This window comes from Myxocyprinus asiaticus, chromosome 32 (genome assembly GCF_019703515.2).
Source record: "Myxocyprinus asiaticus isolate MX2 ecotype Aquarium Trade chromosome 32, UBuf_Myxa_2, whole genome shotgun sequence".
In the NCBI taxonomy this organism is placed as follows: Eukaryota; Metazoa; Chordata; class Actinopteri; order Cypriniformes; family Catostomidae; genus Myxocyprinus; species Myxocyprinus asiaticus.
This window is the reverse complement of record NC_059375.1, coordinates 18,521,498-18,540,668: the sequence shown is the minus strand read 5'-3', so window position 1 is coordinate 18,540,668 and position 19,171 is coordinate 18,521,498. Positions and strand designations below refer to the sequence as shown.

At 37.0% G+C, this 19,171-nt stretch overlaps 1 protein-coding gene across 2 annotated transcripts in view; it reads right to left on the bottom strand.

The window, feature by feature from the left end:
* arhgap23b (Rho GTPase activating protein 23b) overlaps positions 1-14,408 on the bottom strand; it is a 67,447-nt gene extending 53,039 nt beyond the window's left edge. Inside the window, exons 1-2 of one of the 2 annotated variants that reach the window (XM_051667438.1) lie at positions 14,003-14,408; positions 11,787-11,823 (exon numbers count right to left, since the gene is read on the bottom strand). In XM_051667438.1, the coding sequence (XP_051523398.1) occupies positions 11,787-11,792 (6 nt within the window). In that variant the 5' untranslated portion in view covers positions 11,793-11,823; positions 14,003-14,408. The remainder of the gene's footprint in view (positions 1-11,786; positions 11,824-14,002) is intronic. The other variant, XM_051667437.1, reaches the window with a different exon arrangement.
* Between the last annotated feature and the right edge of the window lie 4,763 nt (positions 14,409-19,171).

Genomic DNA, 19,171 nt, shown 5'->3' with positions numbered 1-19,171 from the left:
CATATGCTTATTAATTCCTGATGTTTGCAAGTGGGTAGATGCAAGAACATATAACACCTACATCTATTCTCATTTCCCCTTTAGAGAGAGCAAGGTGTGACATTGTGCACTTGTGGTGTCATTGTGATCAGGATCTTTCTCTGACCACTGAAGGTACTTTCAATTCACCATTATTACAATCAGTAGCAGAATGATAGTTTAGACGGAACAACTGAATAATAATTATGTGTATGAATAATTATTAAATGACATTAATTACATATAATCCTGAGCCAGTGGCTGCCCTTGTATTGCAGTGGGGTTCCTTTTAAATGAATAATCAACTTAGCTATTGTATTTATTGTGAATGTCAGTTTCAGACCGTATTATCAGATTAACTTTGTTGTTTCACCAGCTGCTCCACAGCACATCTAGCAGATAACATTTCCACAATGTTTACCCCACCTCTCAGCCTACCTTAATGCACTTAGATGTATATTTAGAATGTGAAATGGTTAGAAATGAAATGTTTGTTGTGATTATTCAGCTTAATCTGTCATTAATACCAGCCTTCGTCTGCAGCAACCCCGACATTAACCCAAATTAATTCAGATGATCCAGCACAAGTAGACATTCTTAGCCAGTAAAAAGTGTACTGCTTGTGTTAAAACAAAAATATTATACAGTACCTTCACGTTCACATTAACAGTTCAAGTTAACTCAGCATTAGGAAGAAATGTGAATATTAATATAGAATATCATATATAAGAGTGGCAGCGTGCGCAGACCACAGTTGTTACACAACAGACTTAATCCTGAGTCCTTAAGCCTTCCACATCACTCACTACCCACGTTTCCCTGCTGCTGCCGCCCACCCTTTCCACCATTCCATACTGCCCCACTACTAATACCTCTCATCACACACACACATGAATGCACTCAGCTATGGCCTCCTACTCAACTGTGTCTGGCAAAGGGTAAAAATAAACACAATATGGTTAGCTGAGCTAACCATGTTTACTTCCGGGAAACGCCTGCTTTGTTTTGAGTCCCTGCTCATTTAGTCGTCTGTGAGTAAAACCCTTGCTGTACATTTCACACACTAAAACTTCAAATATTTTTTTTCTACTCTACATTAAATCTGAAGTATTTTTTTAAAAATTTTAAAACACTTTCTCTTATCCCAGCCTTTATTTGCAATGATAACTACCAGTAAGCCATTTTTAGGTTGATTTCCCCTGAAAAGTGTAAATGAAAAGTGTGCTTGGTTTGTTTGAGCATTTTGAACAGCCCGATACAGCAACTTTGGCTCAACCAATGATGTGAAAGGAATATTCTGGGTTCAATATAAATTAAGCTCAATCAACAGTATTTGAAGCATAATGTTAATTACAACTGACAATATTTTCGACTTGTCCTCCGTTTGTTTAAAAATGGTGATTATAGTAAGGCACTTAGAATGGAAGTGAATGGGGCCAGTAAACATAAACATTAAAGTAAAAAAAGGACTTTATTAAATGTATCTGTTTCTCACCCACACTTACCATAATGCTTCTGAAGATATGGATTAAACCACTGGAGTTGTATGGATTTATTTTATGCTGCCTTTATATGCTTTTAGGACCTTCAAAGTTCTGGCCATCATTCACTTGCATTGAATGGACCTACAGAACTGAGATATTCTTCTAAAAATCTTCGTTTGAGTTCATCAGAAGAAAGAAGGTCGCATGAGGGTGAGGAAATGATGAGAGAATTTTCATTTTTGGGTGATTTCTTTTTTTTTTTTTTTTAAATAAAGGATGTACCCTGTTAAAGGTGCACTCAGCAACTTCTTTGTTTGTGTCATCTTGGACTAACAGTGATGCCTAGTGTCATGTATGCAGCATAATTTAAAATCAACAGTTTTCAGTTACCAGGGTTGGGGAGTAACGGAATACATGTAATGGGATTACGTATTTAAAATACAAAATATAAGTAACTGTATTCCACTACAGTTACAATTTAAATAATTGGTAATTAGAATACAGTTACATTCAAAAAGTATTTGGATTACTGAAGAGATTACTTTGCATTTTATTGTCATTTGTTTCATTTAATATTTAGTCCTTTCAGATGGAAAACATTTATACAAATAAATGATGCGATCCAAAGACCATTTGAACAGTGGTGAAACACTTTCTTATGATGTGTTACATTCATACGAGCAGACAGAGAAGTAAGTTTGAAGTAAGTTTGGAGCAGAAGAAATAGAAATAAACCTTGTGTAAATTGTCAGCTTTACGCTAAGCTAAAATGCTATTTCTGCCATTTTACATGCACGTTACCAGGCACAATCATATTTTTTATCAAGAAAATTCACGTTAGATCATAATTTCTTTTTTTCTAGTAGGGCAAAAATCATATTCTTGATAATAATTTTTTTATTGTTTTCCTGTAAAAATATCTAAAAATCCTTAAAACAAGATCAATTAGATTGATCTTGTTTTAGAAACAACACTGCATAAGATATTTAGGTTTTTCAGAGAATGTATTTTTAACATGTGTATTTTGTCTTACTGTACTGGCAGAGTTTTTATAGTCAAAACAAGTGAAAAAAATCCACCAGTGCTGAAGAAGTAATCCAAAGTATTTATGATACGTTACTGACTTTGAGTAATCTAATGGAATATGTTACAAATGACATTTTACAGCATGTATTCTGTAATCTGTAGTGGAATACATTTCAAAAGTAACTCTCACAACCCTGTCAGTTACTGATGCCATGTAGAAGTTCACTATTTTCAGTTAGCCATGATTATTTTAATCAATGAGTGAAAGTGTCAAACAACAGGGCAGTTACTGAGATAAAGCAAGAAGTATTCGGCTGGTCATGTGATCCTAACATGGGGGAACCCTCTCCATGTAGAATAAAACAGCTTTTATAGGGTTACTGATATGGCTGAAGTCTTCATCTCAAGAGAGGGGTTATGATTTTATAGATATATTTCAAAATTACAATTCATTTCTTTAGGAGTAAAACTATTTTAATGAGGAAAAACTTACTGAGTGCACCTTTAACACATTTGTTCATAGTGTGATTTAATTTACAAAATGTTTCAAGGATAAAATAACCTGGAAATATTAACCCACCTAAGAGATAAAGTTAAGCCAGCATTCCTGTAAAAATAAACCAGCATTTTGGTTGAATAAACAACCCATTATGCTAGGTTAAATTAACAACCCAACTTGCTGGGTTAGATTAGCCCAACATGTGCCCTGTCCCGTATTTAAACAGTGGTAGGGTTAAAAACAGCCCAATTTGGGTTGTTTTTAACTCAGCATTTTTAGAGTGTAGGTTTGCAATGAGACTGTTTATGTTGGAAAAGGGGACATATTTCACTAAGAAAAATAAGAAGTCGTGCCCTCTTCACTATCTGACAGCCACCATACGGCACGCACAGTTCAGTCCATGCAGGCTTACACTGCACTATTTATAACCCGGATAAACCTTAATGAACGGCCATTGTGAATTCCACTGCAAGAGCAGATGCCAGGCCAAAATTGTACCGTTTACAATAAATTCACAATGTAATAAATTACAACATCAAGTATTAGCAAAAGAGGAGAGTAAAAGTGGGGATGGGCAATACCACTTATTTTCTTTTCAATCCGATACCAATAATTTCAAGTCCAATATTGTCAATACCGATACCAATACTGATACTTCTATTAAACTGATTTTTTTTGTGATTTCTTGGGATAAAATGGGTAATTTAAAATATTATTTTTAGACATAAAGTCAATATTATATATATATATATATATATATATATATATATATATATATATATATATATATATATATATATATATATATATATATATATTTATTTATTTATTTTAATTTGTGAGCCTAAACAGAAAATTATTAGACTTCTGTTTTGTTTACCCTTACAAAAATTAACCCTTGTTTCACTACAGTAATATAGTTTAACCATGGGATTTAGTTAAACCATAGTTACCACACAATTAACCATGGTCACTACTACAATATTACCGTAGTAAAACCATGTTTTCAGGCCAAAAAAAAAAAAAAAAACATAGTTACTACAATATTACTTTAGTAAAACCATGGTTAACTATTTTTTTAAATGACTTATCAACAACAATTACACACAGTTATAAGAATTAAGAAATGTCACCTTTAGATATGTTGTTATTTTAGCGTGTTTTAGCTGTTTCTCTGATTTTCTATCATTACCTCTACAAGGCACTGATGCCTCTTGTTTGAACGAGTGTTGCGCAAGTGCTTGTCTGTCTTTCAGCATGCATGTTAAGATGAGCGGAAGAAGAAATAGTTCCCATCCTGCACAAGTATTTGCTAAAATAGCCTAATCCTTTTTATTTCACTTTGAAGCTTATGATTATTGTTCATGTTCATGGTAACCCAATAATAATATCACTAGTTTAAAAAAATTTTTTTAGAATCAATATTTTTGTGTGAGGATCGATATTTTTGATACAACATCAGTATCGGAAGTATCAATACTTTAGGATCGATCTGCCCATCCTTAAGTAAAAGCAAACACTGTCAAACATGCCTCAAGGTGACATCAACTGCTCACAGTGCATTATGAAGTCATGTTGATACGACCTCTTCTCATCAGCCTGGCATCATTAAACAGAGATTTGTTTTGCCCGGAGACATGCAACATGCCTCCTGTGAAGTACTTTAGTAGAGCTATTATCATATTTACGAATGACTGACTTGTATTGCTGGGGAGAGATTCTGAATGGGTCGCCACTCTTGATATACTATATATAGAACCACAGAGGGAATGTCTATTTAGGAGCCAAGAGACGAGGCCCAAGATGAATATGAAGGCATACATTTTCAGCTAATGTTACACACAGATGCCTACTGGTTGGTGAATCCGGTATGACCGAGAATAAAATACTATAACCACATAGAGGATATTTGTGACAATGACAAAATGTAGTAAATATGTCCTTAAAGGTGAAGTGTGTCATTTGTTATTTTTTATTTATTTTTTATTTTTTTGTTAAAATGTGCAGAAACAACTATAAATATGCCATTCAAGGGTTGATTAGACAATTTCTGGCTCAATCAATGGCATGAGTATGTGGTGGGACTCTTTGTTTGGCCAAACAATGGACGATGTTGGTGATGGTTTTGTTCAACTTCAATAGCAACTTCAATGCTATTAGGCTAAACAACACAAGCTCTTGTGTAAACATGCGGGCCACTGTGAACAAGCTTCTCTCGTAGCACTCATGCGAAGATTTCACTGAAAAATTGCATACATTTCTGATTGTTTCTCACCATAACCTATCATACGACTTCAGAAGACTTGGAATATGGCACGTGAGCCTTTTAGAAGCTTTAAAGTGAGAAAATATCAGCTGCCATTGTATTGAAATGATGGACCCAGATATTAATGAAAACATGTCTGTGTTATGCATAATAAAGAAAGTCATATGCATTTGGAACTGTGGAGTAAATTATAACTGAATTTTCACTTTTGGGTGAACTCTTCTTAAAAGAGAGGTATGAAGTTAAATTTGGTATTTTATAAAACTAATGAGCAGTAAAAAAAATACTGTAACACAACCAGATACAAGCCCTATATGTATCCAGCAGTGGAAAAGGAACAAGTGAAAGCTCAGTGAATTCAGTATAAAAACAGAGCCAAGCTCGTTAAATAAACCCTGCTGTATTCTGTGACACAAAATGACTAATGTTTATTCAAGCATAATGTTTCTATCTAATTCATTCTGACAAAGGCAATTCTGTGTGGTGGAAATAAAGAGTATACATGACTCTCTATTTAGGTTTTAAATAGGGCACAATTCCGTGTTCTATTTCCCTAACCCTCCCCCTGCCACATTCTGCAGTATGGAGATACACAACATCTCAGGGTCTGGGACTAGGTTACAGTACAGACTTTGGAATAAAACTACTATTGCTGCAGAATTTACAGTATTTTGCAGAGGAAATGTTTATTGCTCATAGATTAAAAGTGCTAACCTAAAAAATGTGGTAACATCTCAATTAATTGGGTTCATTCAAGTCAAAATGACTAAAACAAAATAAATATGGTTAGGAGTTAAATCAAGTAGAAATATAATTAAGGTAACCATTGCAGGTTACCACTTTTTACAAAGTACAGTAGCTCAGTAAACTTAAATTGAGTCCTCAGAATAAACTTTGTCTCAGATGTTTCTTCTAAAATTATTTTGGAGAAATAAAAGTTACAGCAAATGAGACAATTGATGACACAGTAAGAGTACAGACCAACAAATTTAAAGTGGATAACATAGCTCAAATAATTTTTGATATGCCATTTTTGAGTTCATATTAAAGGGGTCACGTCATGAGGAATCAAATTTTCTTTGATATTTTGACATATAAGAGGTCATTCTACTATTAAAACATACTGTAAATTTCAGAACTCAAAACTTAATCCTAATTCAATAAAAGCATTTATTGAAACCAAGCTGCAAAAATGCCTCGTGACTACTTCCGTGACTACCCTACATCATTTGGGGGCCCATTAATTCATGACCTACTACAGCATCCTTGGCCCCGCCCACTGGCGCTCCATTCGTACACAAAGAGAGAGAGCAGGACAAACAGGCCTAGTGTGGACTATTCCTGAACACCAAATGGGACCCATCTAGACTATTTTGAATTATTTTTATATAAAAACATGCACTATATGCTGTCATATATCTGGAACTGCTTTTAAAAGATGCAATGTCAAGTTACAACTCTGAAAAGGAATGGCCATTCAGTTTCATTAGCTGCTCTGGGTCTCGCTGTTTTGAGCACAAACGAGTCCTGGATGCGTTCTTCCGCTCATCTGCCGTATTTTTAATTGTTGATTTATGTAAACATGCATATACTGTATATCATGACCCCTTTAAAATCTCTGACTTTTTTTTTTGCAGACTTTGGTGTCTTGGAAAATCTGTGCACAGTTTTATGACATTGTTGAGATCTCTTATGAAATTCTAGAGGAGACATATGTGAGATTATCAGGGTCTTAAACAAAGCAGGAGAGTTAAACTAAAGTCTCCGTTTGCTCTCCATTTAATCTCATTGGTGCATAGGAGAAACAACACAAATATATGGCAGAGATCTTATTCCTGGTTACATCAGTTTCTCATAAACGTTCTTGTGTTGGAGACAGAAGAAATCTTGTATGGGAATAGATTATTATAAAGACTTCAAGAACTTCCCAGGGTTTGTTTGCTGTTGCAGTTTATAAGTCTGTTAGTCGGATATGGGGAGCAGATGATAAGCATCAGAAGCACTGCTCATTTATAGAGTCTGTGGTGTGTGTGTGTGTGTGTGTGTGTGTGTGTGTGTGTGTGAGAGAGAGAGAGAGAGAGAGAGAGAGAGAGAGAAACTTAGTTAGGTTACCACATAATAACTACAACAGAACTGGAACAGAGGGAAAGATTTTTAAAAGGGCCTCATTATAAGTTCAAAAAACTTAGATTACTGTGGTGAGGACATAAACTCAGATAATTGCATGCAATAAAACAAACAAAGGTCAAAATAACTTTTCAAATCCAGAGCATGAAGAAATAAAATGCTAAACCCTAGACTGAAACATCTATAAACATTACACAAATGTGTTTAGATCAAGTCAACTGAGAACTATGAAAATCATACGTTTTTCCTTTTTTTTTAATTTTTTATTCCTAATTGTACAGAAAGCCTTGTATGTGCATTTTGAACTTGTGGTGAACAACGACACTTTGACAGTGGAGACTTTAAATGTCTTGTAATAAAGTTCTATTGGTGGGAGGAGATGAGTTCTCTGCAGTGAGTGAAATGATGTCTAATGGGTGTGAACTCAGTGTGGAGACAGTAGGGCCTGATCCATTAATGTACTGCACAAAGCTCTCTCTCTCTCTCTCTCTCTCTCTCTCTCTCACACACACACACACACACACACACACACAATCAGCTTTAAACTGGATGTGTAAGTGGAGAACAAGATATAATGTCGATTATGAGAGAATGAGAGATTTATTGCTTGAGTAACTACATCACATCTGATTGAGACTGACTTAGGGAGACAAACTGAGAGAGAGAGAGAGAGACTGCAAGAAGCACCACATTATTGTAGAAGAACCTTATAAAAAACTGAGGTCTCTCCAACTAAATTTTTTTTAAATATGTCTGACAATACTATAATGTGGGCTCAAAAGTAAATGTTGCTTCTGCATGTTAATGTACCTTGAAATTGACCCTATTCAGCCGAATTACTGAAAAACGGCATACCCCATCTGACATTTTTGCATCAGTGCAAGCATGATTACATTTCCCTTTGGTGCTACTGACAGCGCATTACGCGAGCAGCCAGAAACATGGGTTCTGGTCCGGTGGAAACCAGAACCAAATAAATAATGGTGCGTGTGATTCAAAGGTTGCATTTTACCTCTAAGAGACATTTTATTCCACTGATGGTTAGGTTTAGGGTTGGGGTTTAGGTTAGGGAGTAGAATTAATAAAATATGCATTCCTCCTGACTGTATTACATCATTTACAAATAAAAATACAACTCGTTTCTGGTGCCACTCTGTGGCCATTTTAGCTGGAAACTGAAGCTCACACATGCCCATATGTTCAACAACACTTCCAACTTCGGCCACTGGGGGCAGTGGTTTGAATTTCAGTACACAGACCCATTTTAGCAAATAATATTTCAACCTATTATCGCCGAATTCACTGTGCGATCAGTCTGGTGGAACAGCAGAGTAATGTTTACATTTATGCATTTAGCAGACACTTTTAACTGAAGCAACATACATTCAAGGTACACATTTTATCAGTATGTGTTTCATGAGAATAGAACCCATGACCTTGGCGTTGCTAGCACCACTGTAATCTCACTAAAACTGCTTTGCTGAGAAGTCTTTTAAGGACCTCGCCATTCATTTGCAACTTTCCTTTTGTGCATATTCATTAGATTTCACATGTCTGCTATTGTTTGGCAAATATGGATTCTTATGCTAAATTTAAGTGGTTGACTCAGCACTACAGCTGGGTATTGATGCAAATTTCCTGATTCACTTCAATTCCAATTCACAACCTCTTGATTTGATTCCGATTTCAATTCAACATTGATTCATATGGGTGTATTTCTGTTATTTCTGAAATTTTGCTTACATATGAAACACATTTTCTCCCAGCTAATTCTGTAAATTATACAGGGGACGTTCTATCTAAATACATTATGAAAATATTAATTTTACTAATTATATCTTATTCATTTTTTATCATTTTGGTCACATTTTGGCTTTTTAAAAATGAACAAATACATGTATTCAATCAATTAATAGGAAATTATATTTCATATACTATTTCTTGTTACATGTTATTGTTTAATTGCATAATTTGTACTATTTACAACAGGGTTGCAACAGAGTTTTTAAAATCATGATGCTGATGAGATAATTTGTTGAAAGAAAGCAAATTAATCTGCCAATAGTTTTTAAAATTACTAGCCTATATTAAATGTTCTTAGTCTTTCCTTCCTGTGAAGGGCGAGGGCCAGACAGAGGCTACAAATGTCCAAACTGAATTAATATATACCAATAACCAGAAAGAAGAAGAAAAACAAAAAGTTTTGATTTATAGCCCTGAACTTTTAACTTTATAGGCTGAAAAACACTGGGGACTCTTATTTTGAAATGTTTGCACTTCACTGCTTCCAACTGCTCAATAAAACTTGCACTCTTACAATAATCTACAACGTATTACAATATAAACAGTTAAAAGTAAGCATTGTCATATTTCATCAATATTATAGCATCATCATCATCAACAGTTGATCATTAGTGATCGCTTGTCATAAATTTCCGATATGGCCTAATGATTGCGAACTGCTTTGCAACAGTTGGAAACACTCACAAGCCCCCCACGCGCATGCATTTAATTAAATCATATTCTTTTTAAGTTTGATAATCACATTAGGTCATATCACGATTCCTGTCTTTCCGCCCCCAAATTTATGACCTCTTTAAATGATTATTAAGACTTATGTTGTATCATTAAAGACATTTAAGACTTTTTATGACCTTACATTTTGGAAAACTGAATTTAAGACATTTTAAGACTTTTTTTTTTATGTTACTCACATCAATCCGGGTGGCGGAGGACAAGTCTCAGTTGCCTCCGCTTCTTACAGTCAATCCACGCAACTTACCACACGCCCCATTGAGAGCGATAACCACTAATCGTGACCACGAGGAGGTTACCCCTTGTGACTCTACCCTCCCTAGCAACTGGGCCAATTTGGTTGCTTAGGAGACCTGGCTGCAGTCACTCAGCACACCCTGGATTCAAACTCACGGCTCCAGGGGAGGTAGTTGGCATCAATACTTGCTGAGCTACCCAGGCCCCACATTTTAAGACTTTTTAAGGATCTGTGGGAACCCTGTACAAGTATTTGTTGAACCTGTGCTAAAACCAGTATGGTCTCTTTAACAAAACTGGCAGTTCTGTAAAGAGCATCTGTAAATAAACATGTTGAGAGAGAGAGAGAGAGAGAGACTCCAATGGCTTTATCTCATCTGTGCCATGCATGGCATGATTAGAATTAAATATTTTTATTTTTTATTTTTTTTTTTTTTTTTTTAATCAACAACTGACAGTAGAGAACAGAAAGGGTATTGAAAGAGACATTGACAAATGGCAAATGGGTTGGACACACATTACATGGAACAACTTTTACTCTCAACACACAGTGAAAGAATCTCGCTGCTGAATACTCCACCACTATACTACACAATTACTGGTGAGTGAAATGTAAAAATGTATCAGCTACTTGCCAAATATATACAGTAAATTTGTAGTCACATAGCGTGAAATTGGGTTGCAAATGTGTGTGATTTACTCTCATTGTAGTGGAGGGTTGCGCATAAAGTAAAAGATCGATCTTGGGATTTAAGAATCGATATCGTTTAAATGAAGATCGTGATGCATCGGAAAATCAATATTTTTACCCATCCCTACTCAGCACTGTAATTATAATGAACCTTATTAGTTAAATGGCAACATTTTGGGACAACTACTACATGTTATATTGTGCCAAATTTCTTATTTTTCTTAATATTATAGTTTTTTTTAACATTGTGAGGTAACAGAGAGAAGGGTAGATGAGAGGGCATGGATGAAAGGAAAGTACAGGGAGAGAAGGAGCAGAAAAAAGCCCTAATTGCTACAATGAAAGAAATGAGACACAGAATGAGTTGGACTGGACCCTGAGGGCAATGACAGGACTAAAGCTACAGTTGCCGACTCTCTCTCTCACATAATTGCCGTGCCTATTTTTATTGCTTCTGAAATATCCTCAGCTCTATCTTCTATCCTCTGTGCTGCTCTCAGCTTCAGTTTATGTCATTTTCTTATTGCCATTTCCCATTTCCTCAATTCCCCCTCAGCACTTCTACAGCCCATTATAGTCTTGTATCAAGTAACTTACATTTACATGTACAATTTACACATCCAGTGCACTTTCCTGTCTACCAAATGTTAGTTTTATTTTATCTGTAAAATCTTAGTGTTATGGCTCCAGTGTAGCCACAGCCAGTTTATGATGTGTGAGCAAATGCCATTTTTTGGGGATCCCAGCTGACCTGACCTCAGTTCAGTTGTGTCATTTAAATCCCTCAGAGTCACCAAAATAGTCCCCTCCCTTTCACTTGAATGCACACCACTCATGATAAAACATGCAGGCCTGGAAAAAAAAATCACTCACATTTAAAGGGGTAGCCCATTATTTACTTACCCTCATGTTGATTCAGATCCATATGACTTTCTTTCTTCTGTGGAACACAAAAAGAGATGTTATACAGAATTTCCAAGCTGCTCCTTTCCAAACAATGAAAGTAAAAAAATGGGGACTGTTTGTCAAGCTCAAAAAAAGCACCATAAAAGTAGTCAATATGAGTCGTGCACTTCTAGGTACCTTTGTGTGAGGAACAGAGCGAAATGTAAGTCATTATTTACTGAAAATCTAGCTTGACAGCCGTGGTCACCATTCACATTCATTGTATGAAAAAGAGCAGCTTGTACATTCTGCTAAATAACTTACTTTATGTTCACCAGAAAAAAGAAAGTAATGATGCTAGTAGTTGCTTTTTCACAGTGTTCCACAACCAGCCTTCTTCCCTCCAATTCAAACCACAAACTGAACTGTAAAACTGATCTGAAGACCAAGAAAAATAGCAAGTTCTACCCGCAGAATTTATACACTTCTCACCACACGCCAACAACAGGAACAGAGTCAATGAGCCAAGTTTCCCTAAGCATCCTTGACCTTCTGTTCTAATGATTGCTCCAGGTTTTTCATAGAACATTTAAAGCAGTCCAGAGGTTTCCTGCCATCTATGCCTGGACAAGGCTTTATTTGGAAACATTTGTGTTACAGTAAACTCTAACAATGCTGGTAGAATTGTTCATCAGTTTCATGATGCCACTAACCAAAGTCACATTGCAACAAAGAAAGGACTGCTTGGAAATCAGAAATGTCCTTGTAATTTTAATAAAAAACAATAACACACTTATTTAACTTGAAAGGACAGATCATACACAAAAGGTAGAATGTTAGCCTCAGTCATCACTCACTTTCATTGCATCTTTTTTCCATAAAATGAAAGTTAATGGTGACTGAGGCTAACATTTTGCCTTGCATCTTTTGTGTTCCACGGAAAAAAGAAAGTCAAATAGGTTTGAATTGGAACAACATGATGGTGAGAAAATGATGACAGAATTTACATTTTTGGGTGAATTGTCTCTTTAACACACTCACAGATGCAAAACACTATCTGTGTCTATGTACTCCTGAATGGATTTTCCATAAATTTTCACAAAATCCATATATAGACGATCTGGTATTTAAACAACCATAGCAACGTAACTGTGACTTCTTTGCACATTTGATCACTTTTAACATTATCTGCAACAATGCTCAAGAAGCTTCCAAACACACATAAATAAAGGTAACACTTTACATGTTCCCTTTGTTAAGGGTTAATAAAGGGTTTATTAATGACTAATAAGTGAGTGCATCTAGCGCATAAAAAGGGCAACTTTCATCCAATACTTGCCAAATGGTGAGTATTTAAACTCACATGTCATAAATGCTTAATTAATACACTTATTCATACTGTTTATTAACAGAAAAAACATAAAATGCCCTAATTCCTGATTTATGTAATAATTTAACAAAATAGACTATTATAGTGATCTTAAAAGGAGAAACTACATCATTTTGCTCCAGTCCACTTTGTTTATATTATTTACTGTAATGTCTTCACTCTCTCGTGCTGTCACTTGCCTTGTCATGTTGATGTCAAAGAATGATTTTTACCTTGTCCTAGTTACCTTAAGTCCTCTGCGAAAACACTTTTCAGGATTTCATGCTCATTCAAGGCATTTAAAAAAGCATGATTACCATATTAAACCATACTGAACTTTTGTGTACAGGTTTCTTATGTTGCAACTCCTTAATAAATGCTTTACAGGTGTTCACTTTACACTGAGGTACATTTTCAAAGGTTACACGTTGAATAAATGTTATTAAGCATTTATAACACATAAGGTAAAATGGCTCACTATTTTGCAAGTATTGCATTAAAGTCACCCTTTTTATCCATGTTGTTATAACAGTATATCAATGATTTACAATTTGTAAATGATTTATTTGTAAATAATGAACCCCTTTATAAACCCTTAAAAAAGGAACATTCTAAATAAAACGAATTTTACATAGAGAATCAAAACTCCATTCTCACACCCCTCTCCCACACTGTTGCTCCTCTAAGCGCCTGCAGGGTTTGCCGGTGTGACACAGGAGACTATGAATATTAATGTTACACACTCCCAGCATGATGTACCTGCTGTGATATTTGTTTAGACCGGTGAGTATGCGTGCATCTCACTTTATGTGAATAATAAGGATTGTGTGATATGGTAATGTGACACCCTTAGTCCCCACCTCACCTGAGCCATGTCTTCAGTGAGCGTGCCCGAGACTCCTAGTTCTTGACATGGCACAGAACATCAGCCAGTCTCTTCATACACAGTTCACACACACTCCAGGACATCTGAGGCAAATACAAGCTGCTGTGCCTCATGAGAAAAAACATGATCCCTCGTCCCCTGTGTCTCTCACACTCCTCTTTGCTCTCAGTGAGTCACCGGTGTGGCGATGTCACCTCTTCGAAGTGCTGCCCCCCACCTCTCTTCACTGTCACTAGTTCTCTTTATCCAAAAGAGGTGTCTGCGACCCTTCTCTTTTCTTTCTAGGGTCACAGAGTGGCTGTGAATGTCTGCTCTTTCAATCACTTGTCCTGTTACCCGTGTGTTTGCTCTGGGCTCTAAGCTGGGCTCATCTCTGTGCCTCCCTCCCTCTGCCTCTCCCTCCTCTGTTTCCCCTCCTCCCCTCTTCCCCTAAGCACCCCTCCCCCTGCTTTCCTCCCTTCCTCTGCCTCTACACACACGTACACACACAGAGCGAATTATAGGCTGTAAGCAGGGGATCAGAAGAATAATAAGGTCACGTGACTACAGATAGTAGTGAGTGTGCTGGATCTCAAGCAGCTGTCACACCCATTCCTCCATGGAGAGATTCGTCACCCTTGACAACAACCAGTGTCCTGCTCTAATCTTATTGGGCTGCCACCAGCCTATCCTCCCCTGCTGTCTGTGTAGCATGGGACATGTAGTATTCCATGTTTCTAATGATATATCTTTTTTCTTTAAATCTGTCAAAAATGAAAATTCTGTCATCATTTACTCACCCTCATGTTGTTCTAAACCCATAGGGTTTTCTTTCTTCCATGCAACACAAAAGGAGATGTTAGGCAGAATGTTAGTCTCAGTAACCATTCACTTTCATTGCATCTTTTTTTTTTCTTCCATACAATGAAAGTCAGTGGTGACTGAGATTGTCATTTTGCATAACATTTCATTTGGTGTTTCACAGAAGAAAACCATAGGGGTTTAGAACAACATGAGGGTGAGCAAATGATGACAGAATTTACATTTTTGAGTGAACTAATTCTAAACATGCATCCCTTAATACAAACTGGCATAACTACACACACACACACACACACACACATTGAGCAGCCACAAGTCCTCAGAACATCCTCCTGCGTTTCCCTCTAACTGTATTGCGGGAAACTCCCAACCCTCAACAACAGGAAGCTGGCTCCTGGTGTGGTCCCGGTGTTTCCCACACCTCAGATTCCTGAAACATGCCTTAAGTTGATTCTTCGGAATTGCAACAGTACTGCATTTCTCTGGGCAACACAACTCCCTGTTTAGAAAAAACAACAGCAACAACAATTATATAAATATATCCTCGATCTTACCTGAATGAGAACACAATCTCCCTAGAGTATCATCCTATCATTTTAACTTCAACCAATCCTGTTCCAAGATTAAACAGCTAACTTTGATTGATGAGACTTTGTTAAAGCAACAAGTCCAAGTGTATCTGTCAGCATCCTGCCAGACTACAAGGAACACCCACTTCACAACACACTCACTACACGTAACGCCCCCTTTGGATCATCAAGCTATTCTATTGACTACAACAACTTTTAAAATCCTATGCAATCGCTGTATAATTCATTTTCTTTTAACTCTTTAAATATGACAAAGAATAACTTAATATGTCACATCTCATATTATGACACGGAAGATATAAATGGTAAACTGAACTTACTTGTTTAATATGAAATTTTTTGGAAGTGCTCTTTACTCTATTCCTGAAGGTGTTTGTACAATTTCTGCTTATTCAATAAAAAATAAAAAAAAAGATATAAATGGTAAGATAAACGTTTATCTGTTCTGTTTTGTCCTGTTAGCTTACAAGTTAATTGGTTAGCCTATTAGCTTAGCATACCGCTAGCTTATTCTCCTCTTCACTTGCATTCAATTTCTCCACACTGTCGCCACCTACTGATGCATGCGGCGTTATGAATGAATTTAAAATAACTTTTAATTTGTGCTATTTGTAATGATTTTTACAAACTTTCCATTTTTAAAATCTTTGTGGTTATGGTTAGGTTTAGAGTGATGGATAGATGTTTATGGTTGCTGCGGGACTCCAAATAGAAACAACAAACAGTGTACGAATATGGCATCTAATTGTTCCAAGCTTGTAGTGGGCATGTCTTGTAGTAGTCTTGCAAGACGCAGACAGACCCCTCTCAGGCCATCAGCCCCTCACTTCGAACATAATCAGTCCCTTTTTGACATAACTGTCTATCTTGTAAATGGCGACATCTGCTGGTTAGTAGCAGAAGTGCATAGAGAGGGTGCGTATTGTTGAGGGGGAAAAAAGTAATAGTACATTTGTACTAAAATATGTTGCAGTTTGTTGATTTTAATTATTACAGTATGCAAAACCGATGTCTAATGTTCTTAGGCATCGTTTCATTAAAAACATAGTATACCTTGTATTATTTAACCAATGAGATCGAAATTATTGGCAATAATAAGACACTTAGGCTACTAGACTAGTTAAAAATTGTTTTCATCGGTTCCTTACCTTAAATGTTTCAGTTTCATAAACCAACTCCTGTTTACTTTTAGTTGCCTTTTTTCAACTATGGAGAAATAGGGAAATGTGCTTACCTTTATTTGTGAGAAAATGTGAGAAAAACACTCCAAAATTCAGTCGCATTTCATGACGTGCGGCATTAATAATAAAAGTAACACATTGCACAACCAGGCACCGGAGCAGAGATGTAGGCGGTATCTCAAAATCTAACATGCTGCCTACCTAGACAGCATTTTGGGGAACTATATAGGCGCGTGCAGCATCATAGGGGCCGTTCACACAAAACGCGTCCTCGCGCTACAAATCTATACATTTAAATCTAGATGCGACGCCACGAATAGATCAGAACTCGCGAGGTTAATCCAGTCCCATTGTTTTGCATGTGCAGTAAGTGGTGGCAGAAAGCCAGCAAACTGTTGTTACAGTTGAGCATTAGCGAGCTCCTCTAAATATCACTGAAAGATATTATAGAAAGAAATTAGCCTTCAGGTTCAAAGCTAGCAGTGTTAGGGTTCACTAGTCAATTGCTAGTGGCATAAGTAGTTATAATCATCGATTAAACGAAAGTACGACAAGACATCAAATACAGAAATATTCTTAACTATTCTATTATTGTGATGATATGGGTATACCAATAATAAAATATTTTCTGCAAACCTTGAGTTGGAAATTATCTCCTTAGTCTAGTCAGCTCTGTTGACAGAATCCGATAAAAGTGCTTGGTTTTTCTCATTGCGATTTTTACAGCCAACAGCGCAGCACGATATTTCATTAAGCTTAATCAGACAATTTAAAGGTAACTCTTTTTGATGACTGGCCAGCTAACTACAGGTTTGTTTTACTATTTGCGCTGGTGTGACACAGGTCTTTTTGCCTCCACTTCCGGCTTCTGCGTGAGACACTGAAAAAACAGCGGACGCGATGCAACAGTCAAAGAAGTTTGTCTAGTGCACATTTACATAGAAAAACAATGAGAAAACAGTGTAGATGGAGGCAAAAACTAAACGCGTTTGGTGTGAATGGCCATCTGACTCCGAACGCATCTATGGCTGTGTCTCGTTTGGAAGGCTGCGTGCTAGGTAGGACACATCCTTTGAAGGCTGCAGTATACTGAGTGTCCTCCTTTAAACAAGCCTTGTTTAAACGAGACGGCCTTCATATAATAAACAGAAATGGAACGTAACATGGTTGCTACGACAGCATACCACTCTTTAACAAGCGCGAGTGCTTTGAGTGAGAAGGGAACAAAGTCCCTCTGGAAGGGAGAGTATGAAGTACATTTTAGGAGAGTTATAATAATGTAAAGAGAAAAGAAAATAGATTTTACAGGTGTACTTTTAGTCTAATACTTTATTTTAATTATATATTAATATAATTATACATATTATATACTCTGCACCCATCTACTGAGGTACTTCAACTTGGGAATTAACATTCCTTGCATTTGAATTTTTTTTTAGATATTTCCGTTGAAGCAAAGAATTTTGAGTTGTGAGTGCCCATGTAGGATACACCTCATGCATCCTCTGAATTCCCGTGAAAGAAGGTTGCATTCGAAGGCTGCGTTCGAAGTGTCCTACTCACTTTTCTGAAATGAGACAGCCTCGATGACGTATGCGGCCGACAAATGCGACCTCCGGAAGACATATCCTTTTGTGATGGGCATTCCGGCTCTTTTCAGTGAGCTGGCTCTTTCGGCTCTGCTCACCAAAAAGAGCTGGCTCTTTTGGCTCCCAAATGGCTCTTTAAAAAAGGGTTCATCACTCCTACATCATCGTCTCTTCATCTGCCTGTTGATAGCAACATTACAGAATACCTGACCGCCAACCGTGAACCCAGCGGTCCGACTACTGCGCCTACGTCAGGGGAATCGATCCCTGGAGGAATATGTGGGGGACTTCTGCTCTCTGGCCAGCGAAGTGGACTTTAATGAGGTCGCCCTCAAGAGCCAATTTCCTCCCTGTTGCCTGGTGGTCACAGTTCCCTCAGCCTCGCTCAGTATATTGACCTTGCCCTGCAGATCACTGGTTCTACGTTCACTGTGGGGGAGGCGGATGCTGAGCCGGAGTCCCACGTTATGGCTGCCGAGCCGGAGTCCCACATCATGGTCAATGAGCTAACGGCCATGTCACGGCCATGCCAGAGTCCACTCCAGGCCATGTCAAGGCCACACCAGAGTCCGCTCCAGGCCATGTCACGACCACGCCAGATTCCACTCCAGGCAATGTCAAGGCCACGCCAGAGTTCGCTCCAGGCCATGTCATGGCCACATAATATAACATGGTTGCTATGGCAGCATACCACTCAATAACAAGTGCGAGCGCTTTGAGTGAGAAGGGAACAAAGTCCCTCTGGAAGGGAGAGTATGAAGTACATTTTAGGAGAGTTATAATGATGTAAAGAGAAAAAAAAATAGATTTTACAGGTGTACTTTTAGTCTGATACTTTATTTTAATTATATATTAATATAATTATACATATTATATACTCTGCACCCATCTACTGAGGTACTTCAACTTGGGAATTAACATTCCTTGCATTTGAATTTTTTGTAGACATTTCCGTTGAAGCAAAGAATTTTGAGTTGTGAGTGCCCA